Source organism: Pristis pectinata, chromosome 1 (assembly GCF_009764475.1).
Source record: "Pristis pectinata isolate sPriPec2 chromosome 1, sPriPec2.1.pri, whole genome shotgun sequence".
NCBI classification, from domain to species: Eukaryota; Metazoa; Chordata; class Chondrichthyes; order Rhinopristiformes; family Pristidae; genus Pristis; species Pristis pectinata.
In genome coordinates, this window is record NC_067405.1 from 42,737,263 (window position 1) to 42,763,317 (window position 26,055).

General features: G+C 37.9%; 1 protein-coding gene across 2 annotated transcripts in view; it reads left to right on the forward strand.

Moving 5' to 3' along the window:
* Window positions 1–26,055, forward strand: part of LOC127574135 (kalirin-like) — a 500,886-nt gene that overhangs the window by 448,098 nt on the left and 26,733 nt on the right. For both annotated transcript variants that reach the window (XM_052022913.1, XM_052022991.1), the window contains 5 exons: window positions 6,866–7,149; window positions 7,917–8,069; window positions 20,527–20,654; window positions 22,734–22,800; window positions 24,625–24,728. In XM_052022913.1, the coding sequence (XP_051878873.1) occupies window positions 6,866–7,149; window positions 7,917–8,069; window positions 20,527–20,654; window positions 22,734–22,800; window positions 24,625–24,728 (736 nt within the window). The remainder of the gene's footprint in view (window positions 1–6,865; window positions 7,150–7,916; window positions 8,070–20,526; window positions 20,655–22,733; window positions 22,801–24,624; window positions 24,729–26,055) is intronic.

Here is a 26,055-nt window from a genome sequence, read left to right on the forward strand (position 1 = left end):
CCAACTCAGTCCCCTATTACTATTTCCCTTCCCTATTCCACCACTACTGACTTCCAACTTTTTCACAGTCTCTCTCCCCAACATCCTATTTATGACCTACCTCAGTACCATAGTCTGTGATATAGCAGCCCATAATTAAAATCCTCTTCCCAATCTTGCATTTAAGATACAATAATAATGGGTGTGTCCCATGCCTTTCATTCAAGCATGCAGATTGTTCCTTGAGTCTAGTTTGAGCCAGTCACTAATACAAAATGCTAGGAATGCTCAGCAGGTTAGGCAACATATGTGGAGAAAGTTAAGTTTTCATGTCACTGATCTTTCATCAAGACTGCGAAAAGTTAAAAATGAAATTAGTTTTGAACTGCGGAGAAAGATGTGGGGGTTGTGCAGAAAAGAGAACAAAAGAGGTGTATGATTGAATGGAGACCAAAAGCAATTGAATGACACAAGTGGTGATGGTGCTAATGGAATGTGGGTGGTAAAGATATGTCTAGAAGAGGTATAATATCAGAAGAGGGAAGAAAAAAAACACTATCTACTGGAAATGTAAGATACAAAACTGGAATAACTGGTTATATGGAATTATGGAATTAAAATTAGGTCCTGAAGGCTATAATGTGCCAAGTCAGAAGATGAGGTATTGTTCTTCGGGTTTACATTGAGCTTCATTGGAACAATATTGGAGGCCAAAGACACATTTGCAGTGGGACAAAGTATTGAAGTGGTAAGGAAGTAGGAACTCAGGATCACCCTTAAGAACTGATAATAGGTATTCCACAAAGTGGTCAGCCAGTCTGCATGAGCACCAGGTTCAGTACAGTAAACTGGAAGAAATACATTCCTGCTTCACCTGGAAGGAACGTTTGGGTGCTTGGACAATGGGAAGGAAGCACTGACTCCTGTTGCATTTCCTTTGTTTGCATAGGAAGGTAGCCTCAGAGGGGAATGGGTATTTGTGGAAGTGGAAGAGTAGACCAGAGGGTTGCAGAGGGAACAATCGCTTCAGAATGTTTATAGGGGAGGGGAAGGTGTGTCTGGTGATGCCATCACATTGAAGGTGGCAGAAATTATCGAGGATGATCAGTTGAATGAGGAGGGAGATGGAAGATGAGGGTAAGGGGCACACTATCCTTGTCTGAGGTAGAAGAAAAGGGGGTGAAAATAAAACAAAGGTATGTAGGGCGATGCAATGTTGCCTCTTTGTAGGATACATGGAGCATTCTATGGTTCCTCTCAGGGACTCTCCATCACTTCTTTTTCCAGTATATTGATGACTGTATTGGCGCTGCATTCTCCTCTCATGCAGAACTAAAAGGCTTCATTAGTTTTGCTGCCAATTTCTATACAACTCTCGCTTTCAGGAAATGGAACAGACACAGCTGAGAACACTGTTAACCTGATGGAAAGGAAACCACAGTTGGGGGTTAAGAATGAGATATTGGAATATGGTGTGGAAGATGGCATCGTTGGAATAAATTTAACAGGGAGAAACAGGGAGAATGGAATGGATTCCTTATAGGATGCAGCACTGGAGGAAATGTAGTCAAAGTAGTCGTGTATTGTGTTGGATACTGGGCACCAACCTATCACCTTAAACGAAAATAGAATCATTAATAGAGATGCAAAAAGTCAGAGAGGACCTGGTGAAAGCAAGGTCCTACATACCTTTGATTTGGAGGAAATGAATGGAGGTCATGGAAAAGTAGTTCACACAGATTTGGTAACCAGTTTGCAGAACACCTCCATTAAGTCCTCCCGAACTTACAGTTGCCTGCAACTATAATACACCATTTTAATCCTATCGTGAGCTCTCTGCCTTTGCCCTCCTACGTTGTTACAACAAAGCAAAAAATTCCCAGGTTTTATTTTTATATTTTATTTTTCTCTCTGCTCTTCTGATATTTCGGACTTCTTTTCTCTATTTCCACCTTCTTCAAACAAACCTTTACCATTCTCTCATGGCCAGTGCAAATATCACATGTTTCCTTCTATTTCTCCTGATCTCCAGATTATCACAGATCTCCTATCTGCCCCTCCCACTTTCCTTACATTCTAAAACGTGTTTCATTTCTAACTTTTCCAAGTTTCTGATGAAAGGCCATCCACTCAAGCCATAAACTCTGTTTCTCTCCACATTTGGTGCCTGACTTGCTGCTTTTCCTATGTTTAAATTGCAGTACTTTGCTTTTTAACCAGTTACTAGATTGGTTTGTTTGTCACTTTTACTCTGGCAGAGTAAGTCTTCCTGATCGTCTGTAATGCCTTAGTGATATTTTATTCTTGTTTCACTGCCGCCATCAGGCTTAGTCCTGGATTCGCTGTCAATTATTAACTTTCTTCATCCTTCATAGGAGGTATGTTAGATCAGTGATATACACTTTGAAACTGTCAAAGGCTGTGGGCAAGAACGGAGCTTTGTAAATGTGAGGAATGCTATTTTTTCCCTCAAATATCTTGCATTTAATACTTCCAATAAAATAAGATGAGCCAGTAGTCTTTTCACAATATGATGCACACAGGCAATATGGGGAGTTTTAGCTCTGGGGTATTTGGCTCACAATTAATGTTCAACTTCTTGGCTGTTGATCTGCAATTGTTCTGGTTGCAGCTGCAACTTGTCTTACAAACACATTGGTTCAAATGTTCCTCAGGCAACAACAGTTTGTATTAAAATTCTGAACTCCTATCACTCTAAATGTCCATAGAGAACATCTTTCATATGTTATTCTGACAGAAGTCAACCTTTGGAAACTTAAAATTCTTTCATTAACATTCTTCTTCTTAGGCAGTCTCAGGATCGAGGATAACTTTTGTTGGTTTTGAGGTGGCTAAAGAGACCAGTGTGGAAGCCACAGACTCTTCCACAAAAGGGGCTGAAGGTGGGCAAGTGGACAGTTTATGGGGTGTCCACTCCTTCCACCACCTGTGCAGGGCTTCTGTATGGTCCCAATCAATGACCTTGAGGTTCTCAATACCATTCCGAATGTTCTTATTCCACTCTTGAGCAATCATGAGCAAGATATTATTGGAATCGATCCTCAAGGATGAGGTTATGGAATATCTAGAGGTGCAAGGCAAGATAGGTCCTAGCCAACATGGTTTTGTGAAGGGAAGATCCTGCCTGACCAACCTGTTGGAGTTTTTTGAAGAAATCACAGGTAGGGTAGATAAGGGAGAGGCGGTAGATGTTGTGTATTTAGACTTTCGAAAGGCCTTCGACAAGGTGCCGCATAAGAGACTGATTAATAAGATGAAAGGTCATGGAATTACAGGTAGGATAACAGAATGGGTGGAGCATTGGCTGGTTGGCAGGAAGCAAAGGGTGGGAATAAAAGGATCTTGTTCTGGTTGGCTACCGGTTACTAGTGGTGTGCCGCAGGGGTCGGTGTTGGGGCTGCTTCTTTTTACCTTGTACATTAACGATTTGGATGATGGAGTAAATGGTTTTGTGGCTAAGTTTGCGGATGACACCAAGATAGGTGGAGGAGTAGAGAGTATTGAGGAGACAGGAAGGTTGCAGAGAGACCTAGATAGTTTAGGAGAATGGGCAAGGAAATGGCAGATGAGATTCAATGTTGAGAAATATGCAGTTGTACACTTTGGAAACAGAAATAAGTGGGCAGATTATTATCTAGAAGGGGAGAAAATTCAAAGTACAGAAGTACAAAGGGACTTGGGGGTACTCGTGCAGGATACCTTAAAGGTTAACCACCAGGTCGGATCAGTGGTAAAGAAAGCGAATGCTATGTTGGCATTCATTTCGAGAGGTATAGTGTACAAAAGTAAGAAAGTGTTGATGAGGCTCTACGGGGCACTAGTGAGGCCTCATTTGGAATACTGTGCACAGTTTTGGGCCCCATATCTTAGGAAAGATGTGCTGATGTTGGAGAGGGTTCAGAGGAGATTTACGAGGATAATTCCCGGAATGAAAGGGCTTACGTATGATGAGCATTTGTCAGCTCTTGGACTGTACTCACTGGAGTACAGAAGAATGAGAGGGGACCTCATAGAGACATTTAAAATGTTGAAAGGACTGGACAGAGTAGATGTGGTCAAGCTGTTTCCCTTAGTGGGTGAGTCCAGGACCAGCGGGCACAATCTTAGAATTAGAGGGTACAGGTTTAAAACAGAGATGAGGAGAAATTTCTTTAGCCAGAGGGTGGTGAATTTATGGAATTCCTTGCCACATACGGCAGTGGAGGCCAGATCACTGGATGCGTTTAAGGAAGAGATAGATAGATATCTAAATAGTCGGGGTATCAAGGGATATGGGGATAAGGCCGGAAATTGGGGTTAGAATAGTGTGGTTTTCTTTCCCCCACCCCCCCCCCGCCCAATTTCTCATTTCTTTTTTGGAGTCTTCTTTGGAGCAGACTCGATGGGCTGAATGGCCTACTTCTGCTCCCTTGTCTTGTGATCTTGTGATATTCCCAGGAGTCATTCAAGGTGTTGAACTTTTCAAGAAAGTTTTGAGCACATCTTGCACTTTCTCTGTTTGCCTGGTAACTTACTCTTGTAATGGAGTTTGGAATAGTGTTTGTTTCAGGAGTCTGGTGTCCAGCTTGCAAGCAATGTGGCCTATCCAACAAAGCCAACTAAGAGTAACTGGGGCTTCATTGCTGGGGATGTTGGCTGAGATGGGATGCTGATGTCGATTCACTTATCTTTCCGATAGAGGGTTTTGCAGAGACAGTAGTGATAATTTTCCAGTGCCTTGAGTTGCCTGCTCAAGGTATTTCAGGTCTCAGAAGCAAGTATGAGGGCAGGGATCATGGCGGCCTTGTAGATCATGAATTTGGTGCCAGGTCTGAGGTCTTCATCTTCAAATACCCTTATCCTCAATTGACCAAAGTAATTGAAGGTTACAGTAAATTTCATTATTGATGATTCCCTTTACCGAGAGGTTGCTCCTCAGATATGGGAAGGGGTCGACATTTTCCAGGGTTTCATCATAATCCTTCACAGTCATAGGGCAGTGTGGCTCAGCTTGGTTGTGGTCTTGCAGATTTTGAGTGAATCCTCTCGTGCTTTGGTGAACAAATTGACAAAATCTTCTTGCTCTGCCTCCAAATGTCTGCAAACACAAATATCCTTTGCATACCGCAGCTTGATGACTGAGGTTCAGGTGATTTTGATTCTGGACTTAAGTTTGCAGCACCAGCAAGATTTTGATTCTGTGACTTAAGTAAGTGTTTACATTCTATTCGATACTAACCCAGATATATTGGGAATTAAAATTATCCACAACATAGTACTGTTTTGACATAAAAAGAACACTGTTGCAGTGGTGTAAGAATAGCACATGAGATGGACGTGAGATTTCAACGAATTTATTCAGGATGAATAAAACAGTCCACTTTATCTTGGATGCTGTCAAGTTTCTTGAGTTTCTTGAGTGTTGTTGGAGCTGCACTTACCCAGGCAAGTGGGCAAGTATCCCGTCACACTCCTGACATGTGTTCTGTAAGTGAAAGAATGGCTTTGATAGTTGGGACATGAATCACTCATAAGCTCCCCATTTTGTAATCACAAGTAGCTTTATTTCAATGCTCATTAAGAGATCACAAATCATTGAAAGAACTAGTGATTTGTGATGTCTTTATATACTAAATGGCAACATGAAATATGCCGGCAGCATGAAAACCTAAAAGTTGTGGTTTTCGGATGGGCTCAAATAAAAATAAAAACATAACCCTATTAATATTATCTGAATCATAAATAAAAGTTGACAAGAAAGGCTCCAGCCTGGACTGATTTATGGCCCAGCTGTGCTATGTGCTTATTAAGTAATGATAGGAGATATTTAATTAAATACATAGTGACATCTTTATCAGAAGTGGATCTGAATTTTGTGTTCAATTTCTGTTCTTTGTGTGAGAGAAAAGTAATACAGTTGTCTTTTTGCCATCTGGAGCTATAATACAAAGGTTATGCTGTGATATACCATAGAGTAAAAGGTTGAGCTGACAGAAATGAACTGTTGCTGTGATACCAAGCAGGTGTCTTCTGCTTTTTGACATTAACTTCATGTCTACTTGTAAAAAGCTTCTGGGATAGTGCTAATCAGTCCCACAAATTGTGCCCATTCATTCCAATAAGGCTTGCTGGGCAATAAAACAGTCTGTCTTTGGTCTGTGTTCACTGGTTTTGTAGTTGGCATCTGAATGTCTTCCATAGTACATATTTGGATGCTAAAATGCCTACAACTTGTAGGAGTCCAGCTGATTATGGTGATTACTGTTGACTGGACTACCTTTTAACAGCTGAAACCTTTTTAGCTAACATTTCAGGAACTAGAAAATTTGTTTTCCCTAATCTTTAAAAATCAAATCTAACTTTCTTGGTTAATTTCATCAGGGAATCATTCAGGTTTTGCATTTTAAATATACATTCTTTATCACATGATTTGACCTGCCATTCTTTACCATGCAATAATAATTTAGTTTTAGAAAACTGCATGAAATCTCCCAGAATCCTTGCCCAACAAACCCCTTCTTTAGGTTTAAGGGTGGACCAACATAAGCTTCTACAAGAAGAAAGAGTTGGATGGGAGCCTCACTGATGATTATCCCACTGTTGTCTTTTTCCAGTGGGAAGGTGCTTTGTCCTTCTCATTGTATCCTGTGACCAAGTCCAAGAAGACTTGGTGAGTTGCAGGCATGCTTATCTAATTTATTAACTCCTTGGGTATGAACATAAGAGTTTAAATTACATTCAAAAGATGAATGTCCACAATGCAACCAGTAGTCTCATGAGAATGTCAAGCAAGAGAACTATACAGAAGAAGCTTGCTATATTGTATAATACATATAAATTCTGATTTAAGGTTGTTAAAGTAATGTTTTGTCTGTTCCTTTTCTAGATGCCTATTCACCGAATGACAATGGAACTAAATCTGAATCTGTTTCAAGCCTTCAACCTCAGCCTTCGTTAAGTTCCATGCAGAATTCCCCAGGACCCAAACGTTCTGGAAACACATTGAAGAAATGGTTGACTAGTCCTGTTCGTAGACTCAGCAGTGGCAAGGCTGATAACAGGAAAATTGTCAAACAGAAAAGAGGCCGGAATGGCAAACCTGGCATAGATCCAGCATCACCCAAAACAGGGGAGAATGAAAACGCACCTCAGGAAGATAGTGCGGATGAGGTATGTTGCTTCTGGAACAACTGTAAACATTTTTTGTAACCTTATTTAATAAAACTAATATACTATGAACTGTCCATGAACTTCCTGTTAGCTCAGATGTTAAGTACATTGTGCAATATTTCTCGCTCATAAATAATGACAATTCTGGTGAATTATTGAATCAGAATCAGGATCACTGACATATGTTGTGAAATTTGTTGTTTTTTGGCAGCAGTACAATGCAAGACATAAAAATTACCAGAAGTTACAAAAATAAATAAATATTGCAAATGGGCAATAACAAGGTAGTGTTCATGGGTTCATGGACTGTTCAGAAATCTGATGGTGGAGGGGAAGAAGCTGTTCCTAAAACATTGAATGTCGGTCTTCAGGCTCCTGTATCTCCTCCCTGATGGTAGTAACAAGAAGAGGGCATGTCCCAGATGGTGAGGGTCCTTAATGATGGATGCTGCCTTCTTGAGGCACCACCTCTTGAAGATGTTCTTGATAGTGGGGAGGGTTGTGCCTTTTGGAGCCTTTTGATGCTTTTCAAAGTGTGTTCAGTTCATATATATAGTCTTGATGAGCAGAGAAATGGAGGAAGAAAATATACCTGTACTTGCCATGAAGTCCAGGAAAGCAATTTAGCTGTGTTGAACTGTCTGTGAACTTTTAAAGGAGCTCTTTCAAGTTATTCAAAACTTTTGCATGACTATAAATCAACCAAGACTTAAGGCACTGAAGTAATGTATGTTCTTTAATTATTCATGGATATTTTTTCTTAACAGAAAGGAAGGAAGGATGAACCACCCAGCGGCACTTTATCTAAGTCTTCATCTGGAATGCAGAGTGGAGGAGAAGATGAGCCAGATGATGAGTCCCATACCCCTCTTCCTCCACCAATGAAAATCATTGACAATGATCCTTCACCAGAGGATTGTGTATGTAACTCAGTGGTCTAATATCAGCATAATAATGAATCAAATTATTTCATAGGACCTATCATCAACATGAGGAGTAGGGTGGCATTTTTATACTTTTTTTCCTAAAAACTCTGGTAATTTGTCTTCTCACTGTGTTAACGGTTAGGTAAATAAAGTGTTAATTCCTTAGAATTTATGTAGAACTTTTCCTTTTGTATTTGGGCAATAACTACTTTTGTTTCACACCGTCTAAAATAACTGATGCTTATCACACAATTAATACAACTCCTCATGAACAGTGTTTGTGAATTAACCACTTCACCATCATGAATGTTTAACCCCAAAAGTATTTTAAAGAAACCATCTTAAATATGGCACTATTTAGTGAAATTAAATTGTTTGACGTGGCAACTATGCAAAAGCTCAGCTGATGATGCCCTTAAGAGGTGGGCTCCAAAAAGACACAGTCAAATTAAGAGAACATAATACACACTAAACAAAATATTTTCTGTTGTTAAACGGCCTGCTGAATCACAATTGAACCCACATTTAAACTAATTATCCTTTAGTTCAACATCTAATACAGGGGCTCACCAGATTACGAATGACCAGTACAGTGTATATTCATTCAGTTTAATTACGGCTAGTATCAGGGTGAATGTTTGATAAAATGAAAGAACTATAGCAAGTGTATGTAGGGCGATACAATATGGCTAGCTCTAGAAAACAGACATTTCTGTTTTACAGAGAAATCAGCTTACAGACATTTCTCAGGAACAGATCTCTTATGTAAACCAGGAACTGCCTATATATCAATATCCAACTTGATTTAATGAATTGTAACTTCTACCAAGCACCCATGATGGCTCAAGAAATTACAGGCCATAGGAAGATTTAATGGAAGTGTTCAAAATTACTGTGAGGTTTAAGAAAGTAGATAAGGCAGAAGCAATTTGCAGTCTAAAGAAAAGACTTTTAAAATAATGGTTGCAGAAGTAAGGGGAGATGAGGCGAATTTTTTTTTCCTTAGTGATCTGTATTGCTTTTGTCTGCAAAGATGTAGGAGCATTTCAACAACAACCTTAAAAATGGAATAAGATAAGTAAGAATAAATAAATATTGTGAGGCTATGGAAAAGAGCAGGAGGGATAATAGCCTTTGATATTTTCTTTCAGAAAGGCAACACCGGTGCAATGGGTATTCAGTTATTTCAAATTCTGTTTAGGTGCAATACAGTGCTTACCTAGATGACTGAAAATTGAATTATTGCACCTCCCTCGAGGTTATTTGGAGTGAGATTGATAGATATTTGATTATAAGGACAACTTGAATTTATCTTCAGGTTTATTTTGTATCTGCATTGTGATTAACTTCCATTAGACCTTCCGTACCTGCATCTGAAAAGTCTCATTACAATTTTGGAAAATAAATAGGATCTAACATGATTGTTTATTATTAATGCTCCCAGAGTAATCGTGGATGCAATTTTTAGGACACATTTTTTTAAGGCATATCAAAGACAATGAGCAATATAGTCTTTCACCAATGACAGAAAAGCCCCAATACAGGTTAAACCTGAGATTTATAGAATAGGTACAAATGGTTTTTTAATGAATAAGAACCATTAGGCAAACAATAGAATGGTTTTCATTGGTCTATTGTTTGAGCCAGGAGTAAGCAAGGAACCAGATTTAGAGTGAAGATGGAGATATACGAGGACTTCCTGCTACACTGACCTATAATTGAAGATCCTAGTCATTCTTTAGCTCAAACTCTTCACCTTACTTCTTAGATTAAGCATTGGTTAAGCAGCCTGGAAGATGCACTGGATGTGGATATATGCAACAACAGGTTCCTTGGGGTAGAATTGGCTGTTCTATATAAGTTCTTCCATTCTTGCAAAGGCACAATAATTTTCATATTGTTGATTAAATGCTAAGACAGGAGACAAAATCTATTGGAAGATAGTACTCAGAGGCTGGTTCTGAGATCACAGGCTCATTTACGTCCATGGTTTCGGAGGCAATTAATGAAAGGATGTACTACTATTATCTGTGTGATGGTTAATGCACAGATAATAATAGTACATCCTTCTAAGATGTGCCTAGTGTTGCTTTTGGTGTGCCCTGCTACATTCATAAGCCAGGTGATGACTCACAATGTTTCTAGGTGCTCATTTGGGCTCCTGACACTCTTAATAGTGTAGCCTGTTTAGTATGATGGTAATGTCAAAATACATGATAGTGTCCTTGCTTTGAACCTGTGTTTGTTTTTACAAGCACTGTACAGTGAATATTCTTTCCAATGTCAGCATAGATAGTTATATCTCTTTGCATATAGGTTCGCAAGGGTAAAGACGAGCAAGTATCTCTTAATGTGTCATAACATTACATAAGCTACTGTGTCACATATTTCCTTTTGTACTTGGAAACCATTTGGTCTTTAATGTTCCTTTTTTGGCATTCTGCTTTTTCCCTCAGTGTTTGACTCTGTACCTCTTCATTTCCACCAAGCCTTTGCACACCTTCCACTTTTTTGATGCAGCCTTTTTCTGTTTTCTTTATTCATAAAAGGAAACATTTTAAAACCATGTTCTTAAGTGCCTTCATTGATTTAATAATATTAAAAGTATTTTAAACAATTAGCAGCAAGAATTACCTTTCTTTTCTTTTTCTTTTATTTAGCCAAGTAATTAGATTGCGGCTTAGAGCAGAGAGAGGAATATAGATAGGAAGATAAATAGAGAACAGAACAGGCCACACAAATTGTCGATAGTTGGAGTAAAGTAGAATAACAGTTAAAAAAAATTGACATTTTTTTCCAAGTGTCTGAGTAATTTTTATGGAAGATCAAATAGTTTTACACAGTGTTGTGCAAAACAACTTTGCAGCATTTCACTTTTTTCCTAATGTATGAACTATATTTAATCTAATAAATAACCCAGTCATTTTGAAATAACTTCAATAATTTGGTTTGAAAGCAACTTGATTTGTGAAAACTAATATTTGTGATGTTTTACAAGGGTAGTATTACACTCTTCACATCATTGTTTCTATAAAATCTGTTAAAGGTTTAACTATCAAAACTGAATTACAAAGAAGGCAGCTGACAAACTATTTCATAGCATAGCAATGATCCCACTTTAATTTGAACGACAATACTTGTTAAATTGCTTTGGCATTGGTTTTGAGTTTTGTAAATTATACATTTGTATGAGCTGATATTGCCACTTGATTGTTTGGCACAATTCTCTGATATTGCCATAACTGCTGTCGAAATCTCAGCACTAGTTCCATTGTTTATTCATTTCTCAAACTATTGGTGTCACTGTCAATGCCAGCATTTATTGCCTATTCCTAATTGCTCTTGAAAGGTGGCATTGCTCCACCTCCTTGAATCACTGCTGCCCTTCTGCTAAAAGTACCCCCAAAATGCAGTTTAGGCAGTGTAAAGATCTTGACCCAGCAACAAAGGAATAGTGAGATTTTTCCAAGTCAGGTTGCTGTGCAACTTGGAGGGGAATCGGTAACTAATGGTGTTCTCATGCACCTGATACTCTTGTCTTTCATGATGGTAGAGGCTGTAGATTTGGAAGGTGCTGTCAGAGTGGGTTCAATGAGTAACAACTGTATATTTTGTGAAAAGTGCATATAACAGTTGCATTGAGCATGTGATGGAGGGAATGAATACTTAGGGTGGCGGATAGGATGCCAATCAAGCAAACCACTTTGTTCTGGATAGTACTTGAGAGTTGCAGAGTCGTACAGTCATAGAGTTATACTGCATGGAAACAGATCCTTCAGCCCAACTCATCTGTGCCAACGAAGATGCCTATCTGAGCTAATCTCATTTGCCTGCATTTGGCCATATCCCGCCAAACCTTTCCTTTCCGTATACCTGTCCAAAAGTCTTTTAAAGTTGTAATTATTCCTTCCTCTACCATTTCTTCTGGTAGCTCGTTTCTATAGCTCATTCCACCCTCTATGTGAAAAACGTTCCCCTCAGGTCCCCTTTAAATCTTTCCCCTCTTACCTTAAACCTATGCCCTCTCATTTTAGTCTCCCCTACCCTGGGAAAAAGACTGTGGCCATCCACCCTTTCTATTCCCCTATTGATTTCATAAACCTCTGTAAGGTCACCCCTCAACCTTCTTCACTCCAGGGAAAACAGTCCCAACCTATCCAGTTTCCCCTTATTACTCAAGCCCTCCAGTCCTGGCAACATCCTCGTGAATCTTTTCTACACATCTTTTCTGTTGGAGCTGCTCTCATCATGAAAATGAACAGTATTCCATCATGTTCCTGATCTGTGCCTATAGATGATGGAAAGGCTTTGGAGCATCAGAAGATCAATGCCTTGCTGCAGGATACCCAGCCACTGATTTGCTCTTGTAGCCACTGTATTTATGTTTCTGATCAATAGAGATCCCAGGACATTGATGCCAGGGACTAAGTGAATGTGATGCCATTGAATAGCAATACTGGTAGTTAGATTCTCTCTTGTTGGAGATGGTCATTGCCTGCCACTTTTATGTTATAATTGTTACTTGCCTCTTATCAAGCAATGCTTGAAAGTTATTAGGTCTTGCTGCATGCAGGTGAGGGCTGCTTCATTTTCCAATGCATTACAAATAGAATTGAACACTGTCCAATTATTAATGAATGCCCTACATCTAACCTTGCAGCAAAGGGAAGGTCTTTGATGAAGCAATTGAAGATACTTGAACCATAGAAGCTTCTGCAGTGATGTTTTGGGTCTCTGATGATTGAGCTCCAACAACCACAACTATCATGCTTTGTGCAAAGTATGACTCCAATCATTGGAATATTTTCCATTGACTTCAGTTTCACCAAGGCTTTTCAATCACACACTCAGTCAAATGCTGTCTTGAAGTCAAGGGCACTCTCACTTCTCTGCTGAATGTCAGCTGTTTGGTCCATGCTGGGACAAAGGCATTAATGAGGTTTGGAACTGAAAGGCCCTGGTAAAACCCAAATTGGATATTGCTGACCAAATTATTGGTAAGTAAGGACAATTTACAGCACTTTGATGGCACCTTCCATCAGTCTGCTGATGATTGAGAATAGGTTGGTTGGGTGACAGTGAGCTGAATTGGATTTGTTCTGCTTTTTATGATCAGGACATACTTGGGTAGTTTTCCACATTGTCAGGTAGATGCCAGTGTTGTAACTGCACTGGAACAATTTGGCTAGAGGAAAGACTGATTCTGTGTACAAACCTCCAGTAGTATGGTCAGGATGTTTCTGTATTGAGTGCTGTCAGCAAGGGATGCTACTAGTTTGTTTATCCTTTGTTCACCTGGAATGAAATAAATTGGCTGAAGACTGGCTTCTGTAATGGTGCAAATCTGAGGAGGAAGTTGAGATTGTTCATCTACTTGGCACTATTGGCTGAACAGTTGTTGTGAATGTTTAGCCTTGTTTTTAATTCTTGGATGATGAGCCCTGTCATCATTGAGGATGGGATGTTCTTGAAGCTTCCTCCTTCTGTTAGCTGTTTAGTTCCACTGCCATTCTTGACTTGATGTGACAGATCTACGGAGCTTCGATCCAATATGTTGGTTGTGAATTCACATTAGCTCTGCCTTTTGCATGTTGTTTTTGCTCTTCAACACATATGTAGTCCTGAGATGCAGCTTCACCAGACTGATATTTCATTCCTCAGCATACCTATTCTGAAGGTTAATGCAGTAAGAACATTTTCCCTTGCGGCATGGATCAAGAGGACATAATCTCAGGATAAGACACTGGTGAATGGAGAATAAAATGAAAAGGATTTTCTTCTCTAAAGGTTGTGAATCTTTGCATTCTCTATGATGGATGTTGAGTCATTAAGTATTTTTAAGGCTGAAACAGGTATTTAGCCTGGAGAAGAATCAAGTCTTTTATAGGGTTTGGGCAGGTAAGTGGAGTTGTCAAAGTTTCCTCATTTTATTTTTTCATCCAATGTTTGCTTTCTTTCCAAGAACTGGAAAATTATTTTACTCTTTACAAGGGCCATCCCTGTTCAGATAATGGAAATGATGTGAAATTAAGTTAGACACTTAAATGAGGTATTTAAGTCAGACACTTAAATTCCTTGATTTACAAAAGGGATACCTTCCTGGAAAACATTCTATTTCACAAATGGAAAAGGCTGGGTAAAATGCATTGTGGGAATTGTGATACAACATCTTCCAATGAGAATTGTATTCCTGTGTATGGAGACTGATGGGCTATTCTCTATAGAGTTAAATAGCCTAGCGAATCACGGACGTGTACCAAAAAGAGTCAATGGCATTATAGCAAAGATTGTCTCAGATAGAAGTTAAAATGGATTGAGAAGAAGCTTAAGGTGCAGTCAAGTCTGTAGGCAGGTGGTAGAGCAGTCCAACACCTGATTGCCTTTTATCACCTGTTGATGGCAAAGAGTTTTGTAAGTAATGGCCATTTCTGCCACTTCTCGTCTATTAGGCTGTTTCAGTTTTTCCAGAATTGTGATAATGGTGGAGCAGTTCTGGCTCTATTAAAAACACCCTGAATCTAACCAGGAGGTCAGAGGCACCAGTAATTCTGGTCCAAAATTGAGAGGAACATTATTTAACTACAGAAATTAGAGTGAGTATCCTGCACACAATCTCCTAAAGTTTGGTGTGCAAGACCATCAGTGTGTGCGTTATTTAAGGAAATAGCTGGGGAAGTTCATTTAAAGGGGAGAGAGCTAGAAGGTTCAATATTTGTAAGCCATTCCTGCTTTTGTTCGGTCATTCTTGTTTGTTATTAGAAAGCTTCTTGTGACCCTTCATACTGATTGTTTATCAGATTCTTGTGTATGAGAATATCACCATCTATGGATTTCTACATGGGAATACCATTTATTAAAGTTTAAGAAAAGGTAAGACAGACACATTAGGTGATAGGTAGAAGAGGCTGCATAATAATGTTAAATTGCCAGTCAGACCTGCTCCAAACCTTGCTTCAGTCAATGATCTGAGTATGTCGAGGCCCCCATTCCTAAAGATGGGATAGTAGGATAGATTGCAGCACCCAGATATGTGAATGTCTAACTAACTACAATTTTAGAACACCAAATTTACAGCCTGTCAGGTTTTCAATGGTATCGCATCAAGGAAGACATCCAGTTGCCACTTAATCTATCTGATACCCTGGAACAGATATCTGGCAATAACTATAGAGAACCATTTGGGTGACAAGACAGCAAGTGCACAAGTGTACACCTGCATGAGGATCTCCAGCCGCAGTGCAGCATTCCAGTTTTGACAGGCACAGTAGTGTAGCGGTTAGCGCAATGCTATTACAGCACCAGTGACACCGGTTCAATTCCGGCCGCTGTCTGTAAGGAGTTTGTACGTTCTCCCCATATCTGTGTGGGTTTCCTCCGGGTGCCCCGGTTTCCTCCCACGTTCCAAAAAGACGTACGGGTTAGAAAGTTGTGGGCATGCTATGTTGGCGCCAGAAGCATGGCAACACTTGCAGGCTGCCCCCAGAACACTACGCAAAAGATGCATTTCACTGTGTGTTTCGATGTACATGTGACTCATACAGAAATCTTATCTTACCTTCAGCCTCAAGTCACATCTACTTCCATCCAGGAGTGCTTTCTTGCTAGCTTATAGGAAGAGCTGCATGGAATGTCAAACAAGGCTATTGAGCCATCTTACATATCACCATCTATACTTGAGCAGAAATCAAAAAGACATCCAGATGTGAGGGTGATCTGCCACTCAGCTGCAGAAGCAGGCTAGCACCTTAAGCTGCCTCCTATTTCCCTTTTAGTTGCTTCTCACTCTTTGCCCTATCCTCCTCCAGCCATGGTAAACAATGCCAATCGATTATGTTGCTTCTTAAGATCTTGTAAATTTTTTCCCTTTCTCTTTAATTGTCTGCTTCCATCTAAACTTCACCTTCATGGTTTGTTCTATGTAACCATTTCAAATATGTACCTGGAGCTGTGACTGTTAGCAAATGATCAGGCTCGGGGTCTGTTAATCCATTAACATATTGTGGAGACTTGCTCTGGTTCTTAAAATTTATAAAGATTCGCACCAATACAAAAAAGTCTTCAACTTAATTCAGTTAAACTTAAAACAATAGAACATATGAGACTTACTCACACACTTCTTTCCAAACAATTCAAATTTTGTTCTCTCTCAGAGTCTTTTTTGGCTGTTAAGTGCTTCCATTACTTGATTGGCTTAATCTCCAAGTAAATCCTTGTTCTTTCACAGCCACATCAAGCTCCCTGGAGACAGCCTTAGATTGCAATGTGATTAAGCGAATTCTATACCCCATTTGCTTTCTCGGGCTAAGTGATATAACTGTCCACACTCCTTTGAATCTCATTTGATTGGTATACTTAATTAATTTTGAATGTTGAAATCAAACAGCATTTATCTCATGTCAGGTAATTGTTTTCTAATTGTCATTCTAAATAGTTCTTACCCTATCTCAGTATATCTGTTTCTCCATTATTTAACTTTAGATGCAGTAAATCTACTGATAGCTTTATTTTGCATTTCCAATTATCAATGCATTTGGTCAAATAAATATGTTATGTTCAGCAAGAGATAACTTTTATCAGTATGTTGACAAGAAATAACTCCTCGCTTGTTTTAAGAGGTTCACAAGGACATTGTCTGGATTGGAGTGTATTAGCTATAAAGGGAGGTTACACAAATTTGGATTATATTCCCTGGAGCATTGAAGGTTGAGGGAAGACCTGATAGAAGTAAATAAAATTATGAGAGGCATAGATAGGGTAGATAGTCGGTCTTTTTCTCAGGTTGGAAATGTCACATATTAGAGGACATAGCTTTAACATGAGAGGGGAAAATTCAAAAATGATTTACGAGGCAAATTTTTTTACAGAGAGTGGTAGGTGCCTGGAACGTGCTGCTGAGGAGGTGGTGGAAGCAGATAATGATAGCAATGTTTAAGAGGCATTTAGGCAGGCACATGAACAGGCAGGGAATGGAGGGATATTGACCATGTGCAGGCAGATGAGATTAGCTTAAATTTGCAGTATGGTCGGCACAGACATCGTGGGCTGAAGGGACTGTTCCTGTGCTGTACTTTTCTATGTTCTATGTTTAACACACTTCCAGCTATGTACTTTTAAAAACATAATATTGTTCTTAAAGCCCTTCAGATACGTAAATTAGGCTTTTGCATTCGTATGCTGGATCTACATTCACTTAGCACAATTGAATGCGGTACTGTTTGTTATTATTTTTGTAAGTAAGTGGTTTGGTCCTTGGTGTCTTAAATGGTTATGGTATCATTGTGGCCTTGAGTTGGCAGACACAGTACGGGTATAAATGTTAGTTAGCCATTCCGGATGCAAGTTTGAATTCTAGTTTCTAGTAACAAAATCATGAGAGTTGATAGGTTGTTTAGTCACATGACTTGGCTGGGTTACCATGCAGGCAAGCATATGGGAATTGAGTGGATAACCTCAGAGACAGAAGATATGGGAGTTAGGTGGGTAAACATACCGGCACAGGAATTAGGTGGGTAACTGCACAGTTATTGGAACTGGTGGATAACTTCACAGGCACAGGAGTTGGGTGGGTAAGCACACAGATGGCTTCAAAAACAACAAAAATATTGTGCTGATTTCTGACAAACACCTGCAGCACTGGGGTAAATTTTGAACTTGATCTCAGGATATAAAACTAACCAGGTTGAAAAGCTGCTTGACAATTTTTCTTTTTGTTGAAAACGTAGTTGGGCATAAAATTGAAAATGTACCTTAGCAGATAAAGACTCAGCATCTATTGATAGATTCCCATAGCCGTTTTTCATGAAAAAGTGATTGGGCCTTGCTAATAATAATGCCTTGCTGTTTAACTGTCCTACTGCAATTTTTTCCATAATTGTGTGCTCTACTTCCTCTACCTTTTCTCTCCTTATAGAATTACTAATGGCTTTTTATTTTCCTCCTTCCTTTTCTTGCTCGTACTGCTGGTAATGTTCCCTTCCATTCTAACCCTGCAGTCCTCTTTGCATACTGCCCGTCAGAGTGCTCCTGAAATTCCCAGTGCTGCGGACCTTGTCAGTGCAATCGAAAAGTTGGTTAAAAGTAAACTGGTAAGTTTAGAGTTTCAAAAAAAAACCAAATTGGAATTATGGTGCCTCTTTCAATTACTACATTTTTAGCACAACAAGTTATTTCAGTTCTAAGAGTAGTGCTTACTAAATGGAATATGATTGGATGACAACCCTGACTCAGTTTTACCTCAGCCAGTTTGACCCCATTCCAAAGACCTGAGCACATAATCAAGATTGACAGTTCAGTGCATAGAAATGGATTGCATTACTAGAAGCACCATTTTTTAGCTGAGACACTCACACTATTTTCTCAGCTGGATGCAAAATACCCCACTGCAATATTCAAAGAAGAGCAGGGTATCCTCCCACTGTCAGTGTCAAGAAAACATTGTCTACACATTTATCTCATTGTTGTTGGACCTACCTGTGCAAATCAGCTGTTGTCTTTTCCTACCCTATAGCAGTGACTACATTAAAAAAAACAGCATCATTGCTTTGAAATACCTTGGGATGTCCTGATGTCATAAAAGGAAATAAATAATGCTTGTGTTTTCTTCTTTGTGTCTTTAGAATGACAGTGTTAGAAAAACCATTGCACTTGATTGCTGTGGCTTCTGTGATGGGATTGAATTTTGTTTTATTCTGGTCTGTACAATTTACATTTCAGCCGACTGAAGCCTCCGCTTCCATTATATATAATGGAACCCTAATGGGACTAGTACAAGCTGATCACAATCAACCAATTAGCAGAGCATTTTCTCCATTATAAAATCATAATCAACCAAGTCAGTTTTCTGCTATATTTACCATTTTATAAGCACCTAAGCATAGCTTTTCTTTTTAGCAAGCTTTTGCAAAGAAAGAAAATATTTGGGAAAATAATACTGACGTGAACAGTAAGCCCTATTACTAAATGTCTGCAAAACAAGTATAGTCCAATCTCCTTCCTTAATGATATGGATATTAGAAATAAAAATGTCTACTATAGCTTTAAAATATTAGAGTGTTGCAAACCACAGTCAAAAATAAAGTTTGAATATCAGCAATGCAATGAGTTAAGGAGCGGTTTATGATTGTTCATTTTTTTTCAGATCCACATGTAACAGATCAAAGATTCACAATCAAAATTATTTGTTCAGTTATTGTTAAAAACATGCTGTTGCTAGAGAAAAAGGGGCTTTTCAAAACTCATGGGTTTAGAGTTTCTGTATGGCCTGAATCCAAAAATGAGTTTTGAATATCTACAGGTTGTTATTGCTGAAAGGCATTGTTCATTTCCACTTCAATCTGTAAACTGTAGATTTTGTGATAAACCCATCTTAACATTTGAAACAATTATGTATTTTTGTCAACATCTCTGCAAACATTTCAATGCAAAAAGGAGATATTTAAGATGGACTTCTGTTTGCAATAATGAACTTGGATTTCCAGAGGAAACACATCCATAAAGGTTACTTCATTATTGCCAGAAATAAGAATTGCTAGCAATGCTGCCATGTTGGACATGATCAATGGTGCTATCTCTGCCACAGCAAAGATGGTCACAAGTATTGTAGATTGTCCCTTGTTCTCCATTAAGTGGCTCAGAAATGATAGTAACTAATATTTGCAAAGTAAAGAGATCTTCTTCCTATTCGAAAATATATATATTATAGATTGTTCAGATGATATTCCAACCCTGCAGAGGCTCAAGTTAATCATGTTCATATGTTGGTACTATATTCCAGTTTTCAAAGGACATGACATAAAACTTTTCATTTAGAAATCTTCCAAGTAATTGTTACAGTACCGTTACAAGACTTATTGGTGTGAATACACTGTGTGATAATTGTCCTGAAGCTTGTATTCCTGTATGAAATCAAAAAATGTTGGAACTACTCAGCAGGTTAGGCAGTATTTGTGGAAAGAGAAACAGAGTTAGTGTTTCATGTCTATGACCCTTCATCAGATAACTAACACTATTCTTAATGATTTTCTCAGTGTTCCCTATTAGTATTAATACTACTATTTCAATCTATTTGGAAGATCAAAATGCTCTATGCAGATAGAAGACAGTCATTAAAAAAGAATAATCGTACTTTCCGTTCAGGGGGATGCCACAGGAAACTTTCATAACACATTGTTTTATTCTACTGATGGGCCAGTGACAACATCATCAAGAATGGAATGAATGACATAATATTCAGCTGGTTCCTATCAGTTATAAAATTGGAAACTATTACATTACTCATTTCCCTGAACTTTGTGGGAGTGATGATTTTTTATGGATCGTTTATGATGGCATCAGTGACAGCAATGAGGATATGATTGCAACATATTTATATATATCAGTTTTGCTTGTCCTGTGAAGTATGTTTCATAGTATCTAAAGTATGTTTCGTAACTGAACAATTATTCTCCACTAGTCTCTGGAACCAGGCTGCTCCTATCGAAGTAACTTGAAAGATCCCCTTAGCCCTGAGTCAATGAATTCTTTGACGTCACCTGGAGATCTTGCGGAAGAAAAGCGGGCCAAGGCACTTAAAGGACGAACGTAAGCTAAATTTTTCCTTACACTTACAAAATGTGAAAATAGATTACAATCAATGAACTCAGATTGGTTATTTTTCCTGAAATTCTTTTATATCATGTGCAGATTTAGAGATAACTAGAACTCTGGATTATATAATCTGAAAACTAATTCATGCTTTGTTATGCAAAATTTGGGTGCGCAGTGTGGTTTGGATTTGAAATATATTGGGCAAATCATGGTGATCCCATTCCACCCACCCCGTCCGGATTTGCTGCCTGTGATTTTCCCATGCCAATCCAGAGGCAGAAGGCCATTCTCATTGCCCGGAAGCGCTGTACTCTAAGTGACAGCATGCCTCTGATGGCATATTGAGGACACCTCTGAGATTGCTCTGAAGACTTGATGGTTGGCAAAGCCCTGCACAAATCTTCACAGGCTGTAAAAGCTGCAAGTAATTTTTGAATATCTCTGGTATTCAGAGACATTTAATAAATATTATAACTGAAATAATTAAATGATGTTGAAAAATATTATTTTTTAAACATTTATAAAAAATTGAAAATTAATAAACTCAAGCAAAGTAAGGTAGAAATGTAATTTACTTTCTCTGTGTGCTCCCCATTGAAATCCACAAAGTCTCAGATCCTGTGCTGGGTGTAACTCAAATTTTCCCCCATTTTGCCCAGACCACCTCACCACTAATGGTCACAACACACCTGTGGCCACTGACCTCCTGAGGTGCAGTGACCAAATGGATATTACCATCCCCCTGCTGCACCTTTTTAACACCCAGTTTACAGATTCTTGCAGTTTGCAGCCCTTTGTCATATAGGAGAAATTGGAGGCTTTCTGTTCAGTGAGAGCTGAGATCATTTCGTCCTCCCTTGCAAGATGAAGATCTGCAAGTAAAGAAAGCATATGGCATTGCTAGAATTGCATGCTTCCCCATGGTGCAGAATATCATTGATAAGACATTTATTTTAAGGCATCCTGAAGCACTCCTGCTATTATTGTCTGATACACCAACCATAAACGGAATCAAAAGTATAAATTTACACATCAGTTTTCTGTTACCCCACTGTTCAAAGCTAATATTAGTTCTTGGACTTTAGTTGGAGATCTGAATTCTACTTGAAATCAGGTTCCTTCACTTGGCATTGTTCACTCAAATGTGAGTTAAAAGATTAACTGTCATGGATGTCTTCTGACTTAAATGCATCAGCTTGATATGAGCAAAGTCCTCAAGAATGCTGATATTTTTTAGACAAGCAAGATTGAAAAAATTAGTTTGAATGCATGGTGTGATCCATGGCATGACTCAAAAGTTAATCCCTGTTTGCACTTCCTTGGAAGAATCAATTGTACTGCAATATGTGCAGTGTACAGTGAATTTTAAATAACTTGCTTTTCAATTCAGTGAGGTAGTACAATACAATTGTAAACTGTGAAGCCTGAAGTAGTGCTAAATTTGTACTCAAAGGAAAAGACAAACTTAGCATAAAAATAATGAGTCACTATAAATGGAACACCTATATTATGTGGAAATATCAATTACAACTCCAATAAATACCAGGTGTCTTTTGGTGATTTATGAAGTGGAAAGCCAATCTGGATCAGGTGATTGTCGAAACCACTTTAGCATTGGTTCATGGTGTTCTGATGTCTTTTGAATCCTTCAGTTAGATTTTGTCCTAAAATTCACAAGCTTTTCAATATCTCCTGGAAGCTGGAAATATTACAATTTTGATAGCGAAATGAAAGGCCTCAATTCAAACTGTTGACCATTTTTTTAATGTTAAATACTGAGAGACTTGCAGTAAATTTCCAGCATTTTTTGGTCCAACTTCTTGTACACATTTCATTTTCTAAATTTTTTTAAAGATCTTTATTGTTAGTTATTAAGCCCAAGCAATAATTTGATAGACATTATTTGGGATGATTGTCATGTTTCATGAATGTGCTTTATTCCCTGCAATTCATCTTCAAAGTTTTGGAGAGGGTTGATAATTAATATATCAAACTGAACAAAAAGACCTTGTCCAAACAGATTTTGTAATACATCCATTTACAATCCTTCCATATTTTTCCATCTTATTATAGGTATGTCCTAAATGAGCTGGTTCAAACAGAGAAGGACTATGTAAAAGATTTAGGAATCGTAGTAGAGGTAAGAGGTATTTAATGTAACTTGTACACCAGTAGAAAAAGTATAATAAAATCCTTTATGAAGCATATACTCTTATTTTAATGAATACCATCGTGGCCAATTTCGTAACATGGTGGCAGTTTCTCAGTCTATCCTTGATGACTTATAACAAATAATCAAGGGTTAATTTAAGCAATTAGTACACCAATTAAATGTGATCATCATGAAAATAGTGTCCATTATTATCTATCATTCAAATTATTCAATTTAAAGTTAATGCAATATTTATTCCTTGCAGCACAACTAAGCTACCTATAAACATTTTATTAAAGATTACTAACAAGTGTTTGCTTCAGTATTGTTGCAGCTATGTTATTAAAGTGTGCATCATGCTTTACAATGATTGACTGAGTAAATTCCATAATCATACTAACTGTTGAAAATTTTAAAGCCCCATGTTCAATCTCTGCTCCTTGCAAAATAAGTGGATTACCCAGAAATGCTGTTGTGTGAAATTACAGAAGGAAATTAGCCAGTGTCCACTGTTTCTGATTGCTTATCAGTAGCTCCCATCAAAACTGAGCATGTCTGATCAATGAATGAGAACAAGAATAGGTTGGCGTATGATATCTAGACACTTTTCAAAAAGGGCTATTGACACATGAGGGGTTATTTTGGTATTGAATGATGTTCAAAGGGAGAGAGAGATTGATTCAGCCTACTTAGTAGTTTAAATGTTGAAAACTAAGGTTTAATTGAGGAGAAACAGAGCTAAAGTTGCTAGCAGAATAGTTTTCAGAGAAGAACAATAAACAAGAGATGCAAAATGAAATTGTTTTTAAAATTCTGTCTGTGGTTGGTTTAGTTAAATTGTAAATTAAAAAATAGCTGAAAAGTTAAATTAACTGTTACGGGCCATTTCTTTGAATCTCCTTGTTTAAGAGTTACTGCTTTAATTTTATAATGATAAATGTTGAATAATATAGTAAAGATAAGTAAAGCTTTATATTACTCGCATGAAGCACAATATAATTGCATTTAAATTTTTATCTAATGATTGATATTATGATTTTTACCTCCTCCTCACCTTAAAATTTCTAATGAGTATCAATGATTGCCACACTAGCTTAGATCAATTAACTTAGTTTATTAGCAGAAACAAATTTGAGTTATTCCTGGTCTACATCTTGCCATCACATGTGCTTAATCTCTGATGTTTAGTACCTAATTGTACCTGAGTTTATTTTCTGTTTGTGACAAGTTACGCTTTGATGATTGTCTTATGCTAATTGATTTAATCTATTTGATAATTTGTTTTCATTGGTGGTTAAATTTTGACCGTTCTGCGAAACAACCTATATATCTACTTTAAATAGCATGACATTTTTGACAAAAGAGTGAGAGTTCTTTATGAATACGTAAAACTGAGAACCTTTATTTAAGATCTACGTTGGAAGTAAGCAACACGACCAATTTTCTCCACAGCATGTAATCACCTAGAGGAGGACAAAAATATGTTTAAACATAACAGGGAAAGTGGCAGTCTGAGAAGTTTTGCTGCATTCCTTAGGGAATCATAGCAAGTTCTAGGAGACCATGGGGCACATCCATATTTTGGTATGGAATGATATCTGCCTCGGATAGGAATCTGTCCAGCTCCCTTTTCAATGTCTTAAGTAATACGTGTATAGTTTTTCATGGATTACACAAAAGTGGCATTTTTTTGATCAAATATTTTGTATATTTTGAAAAGGAAGTGAAAAGTGCAGTTCACTGACTTAACATATGTCATGGAAAGTCCCAAGTTTTGATGGTAACCATTCATACTCAATTCTTATATTGCAGGGTTTCATGAAAAAAATAGAAGAGAAAGGTGTCCTTGATGACATGAAAGGAAAAGAGAAGATAGTTTTTGGAAACATTCACCAGATTTATGACTGGCACAGTAGGTGAGTAAACAGCAATGTCTGCTGGTAATTAACGAAGAAACCAGCCAGCATTTAACATTTTAGGAAGGGAGTCCAATGTTTATTAAAGAACTCATGTTATTATCTCTATTTAAAAGTCTGAATTATCAGAGTGCTACAGTGATTTCAAAAAGAATTATTTGTGTGCGCATACTAGAAACAGATAACCATTTCAAGTGCATTTAAATTAATACATTCGGTCAGTTATACCCAGATTGAATAATTTCAGAAGTCTTCCTAGCTATAATATGCAAATTCAGATGAAATCATAAATTGCATCAACAGTTAACCATGGCTATGTAAAACAGTTTGTATGCTAAATTAAATATTTCCTTTTTAACCTCCAAGCAAAAGGGTGATTTATTGTAAACATTGTTAGTTTTCATTTTCCTCATGAATATCTGTTGAATTAAACCTAATTTTATCATTTTGATTAATATACGCTTTTATATATTGATTCATGGAGTCCCATGCAAAAGTATCAACTTTGTTCTTTCAGCCACTCAGAATCAGAATCAAGTTTATTATCACTCACATGTCGTGAAATTTGTTGTTTTATGGCAGCAGTACAGTGCAAGACGTAAAGGCATAAAAAATTACTATAAGTTACAAAAATAAATAAATAGTGCAAAAGAGGAATAACGAGGTAGTGTCCATGGGTTCATGGGCTGTTCAGAAATCTGATGGCGGAGAGGAAGAAGCTGTTCCTGAAACATTGAGTGTGGGTCTTCAGGTTCCTGTACCTCCTCCCCAATGGTAATAATGTGAAGAAGGCATGTCCCGGGTGGTGAGGGTCCTTAATGATGGATGCTGCCTTATTGAGGCACTGCCTCTTGAAGATGCACTGACCCAGTTGTTAACTTCCTGCCTTGTAAATTTGGCCAAATTCCATTTTATTTCACTGAAAACAGGTCTTCTCTAGTTATGCTTCTTATCTTTGACACTTCATTATCGATTACTCTTTACTTCAGGTTTTGAAATCGATAGGTTTTATGGAGTGTCTTAAGAGAGAAAAGATAAGAAAGTTTAAAGAGGAAATAGTTGAACTTAAGGCCTTGGTAGATGAAGGTGTGTTCACCTTTAGTGGAGTAATTAATTTCAGGAATGATCCATAGGCCAAAATTGAATGAGTTTATATCTTTAAACTTATGGTGCTGGAAGAGATAGGTATAAAGGGGGGCAAGGTTATGGATTTGAAAGTGAGGATGCAAATTTTTAAAATCAAAGCATTGCTTATTTAAGAGCTTCTATAGGTTGACAAGGTAAGACTGATGGATTATTTTGACAATAAGAGTTAAGACATAGGCCA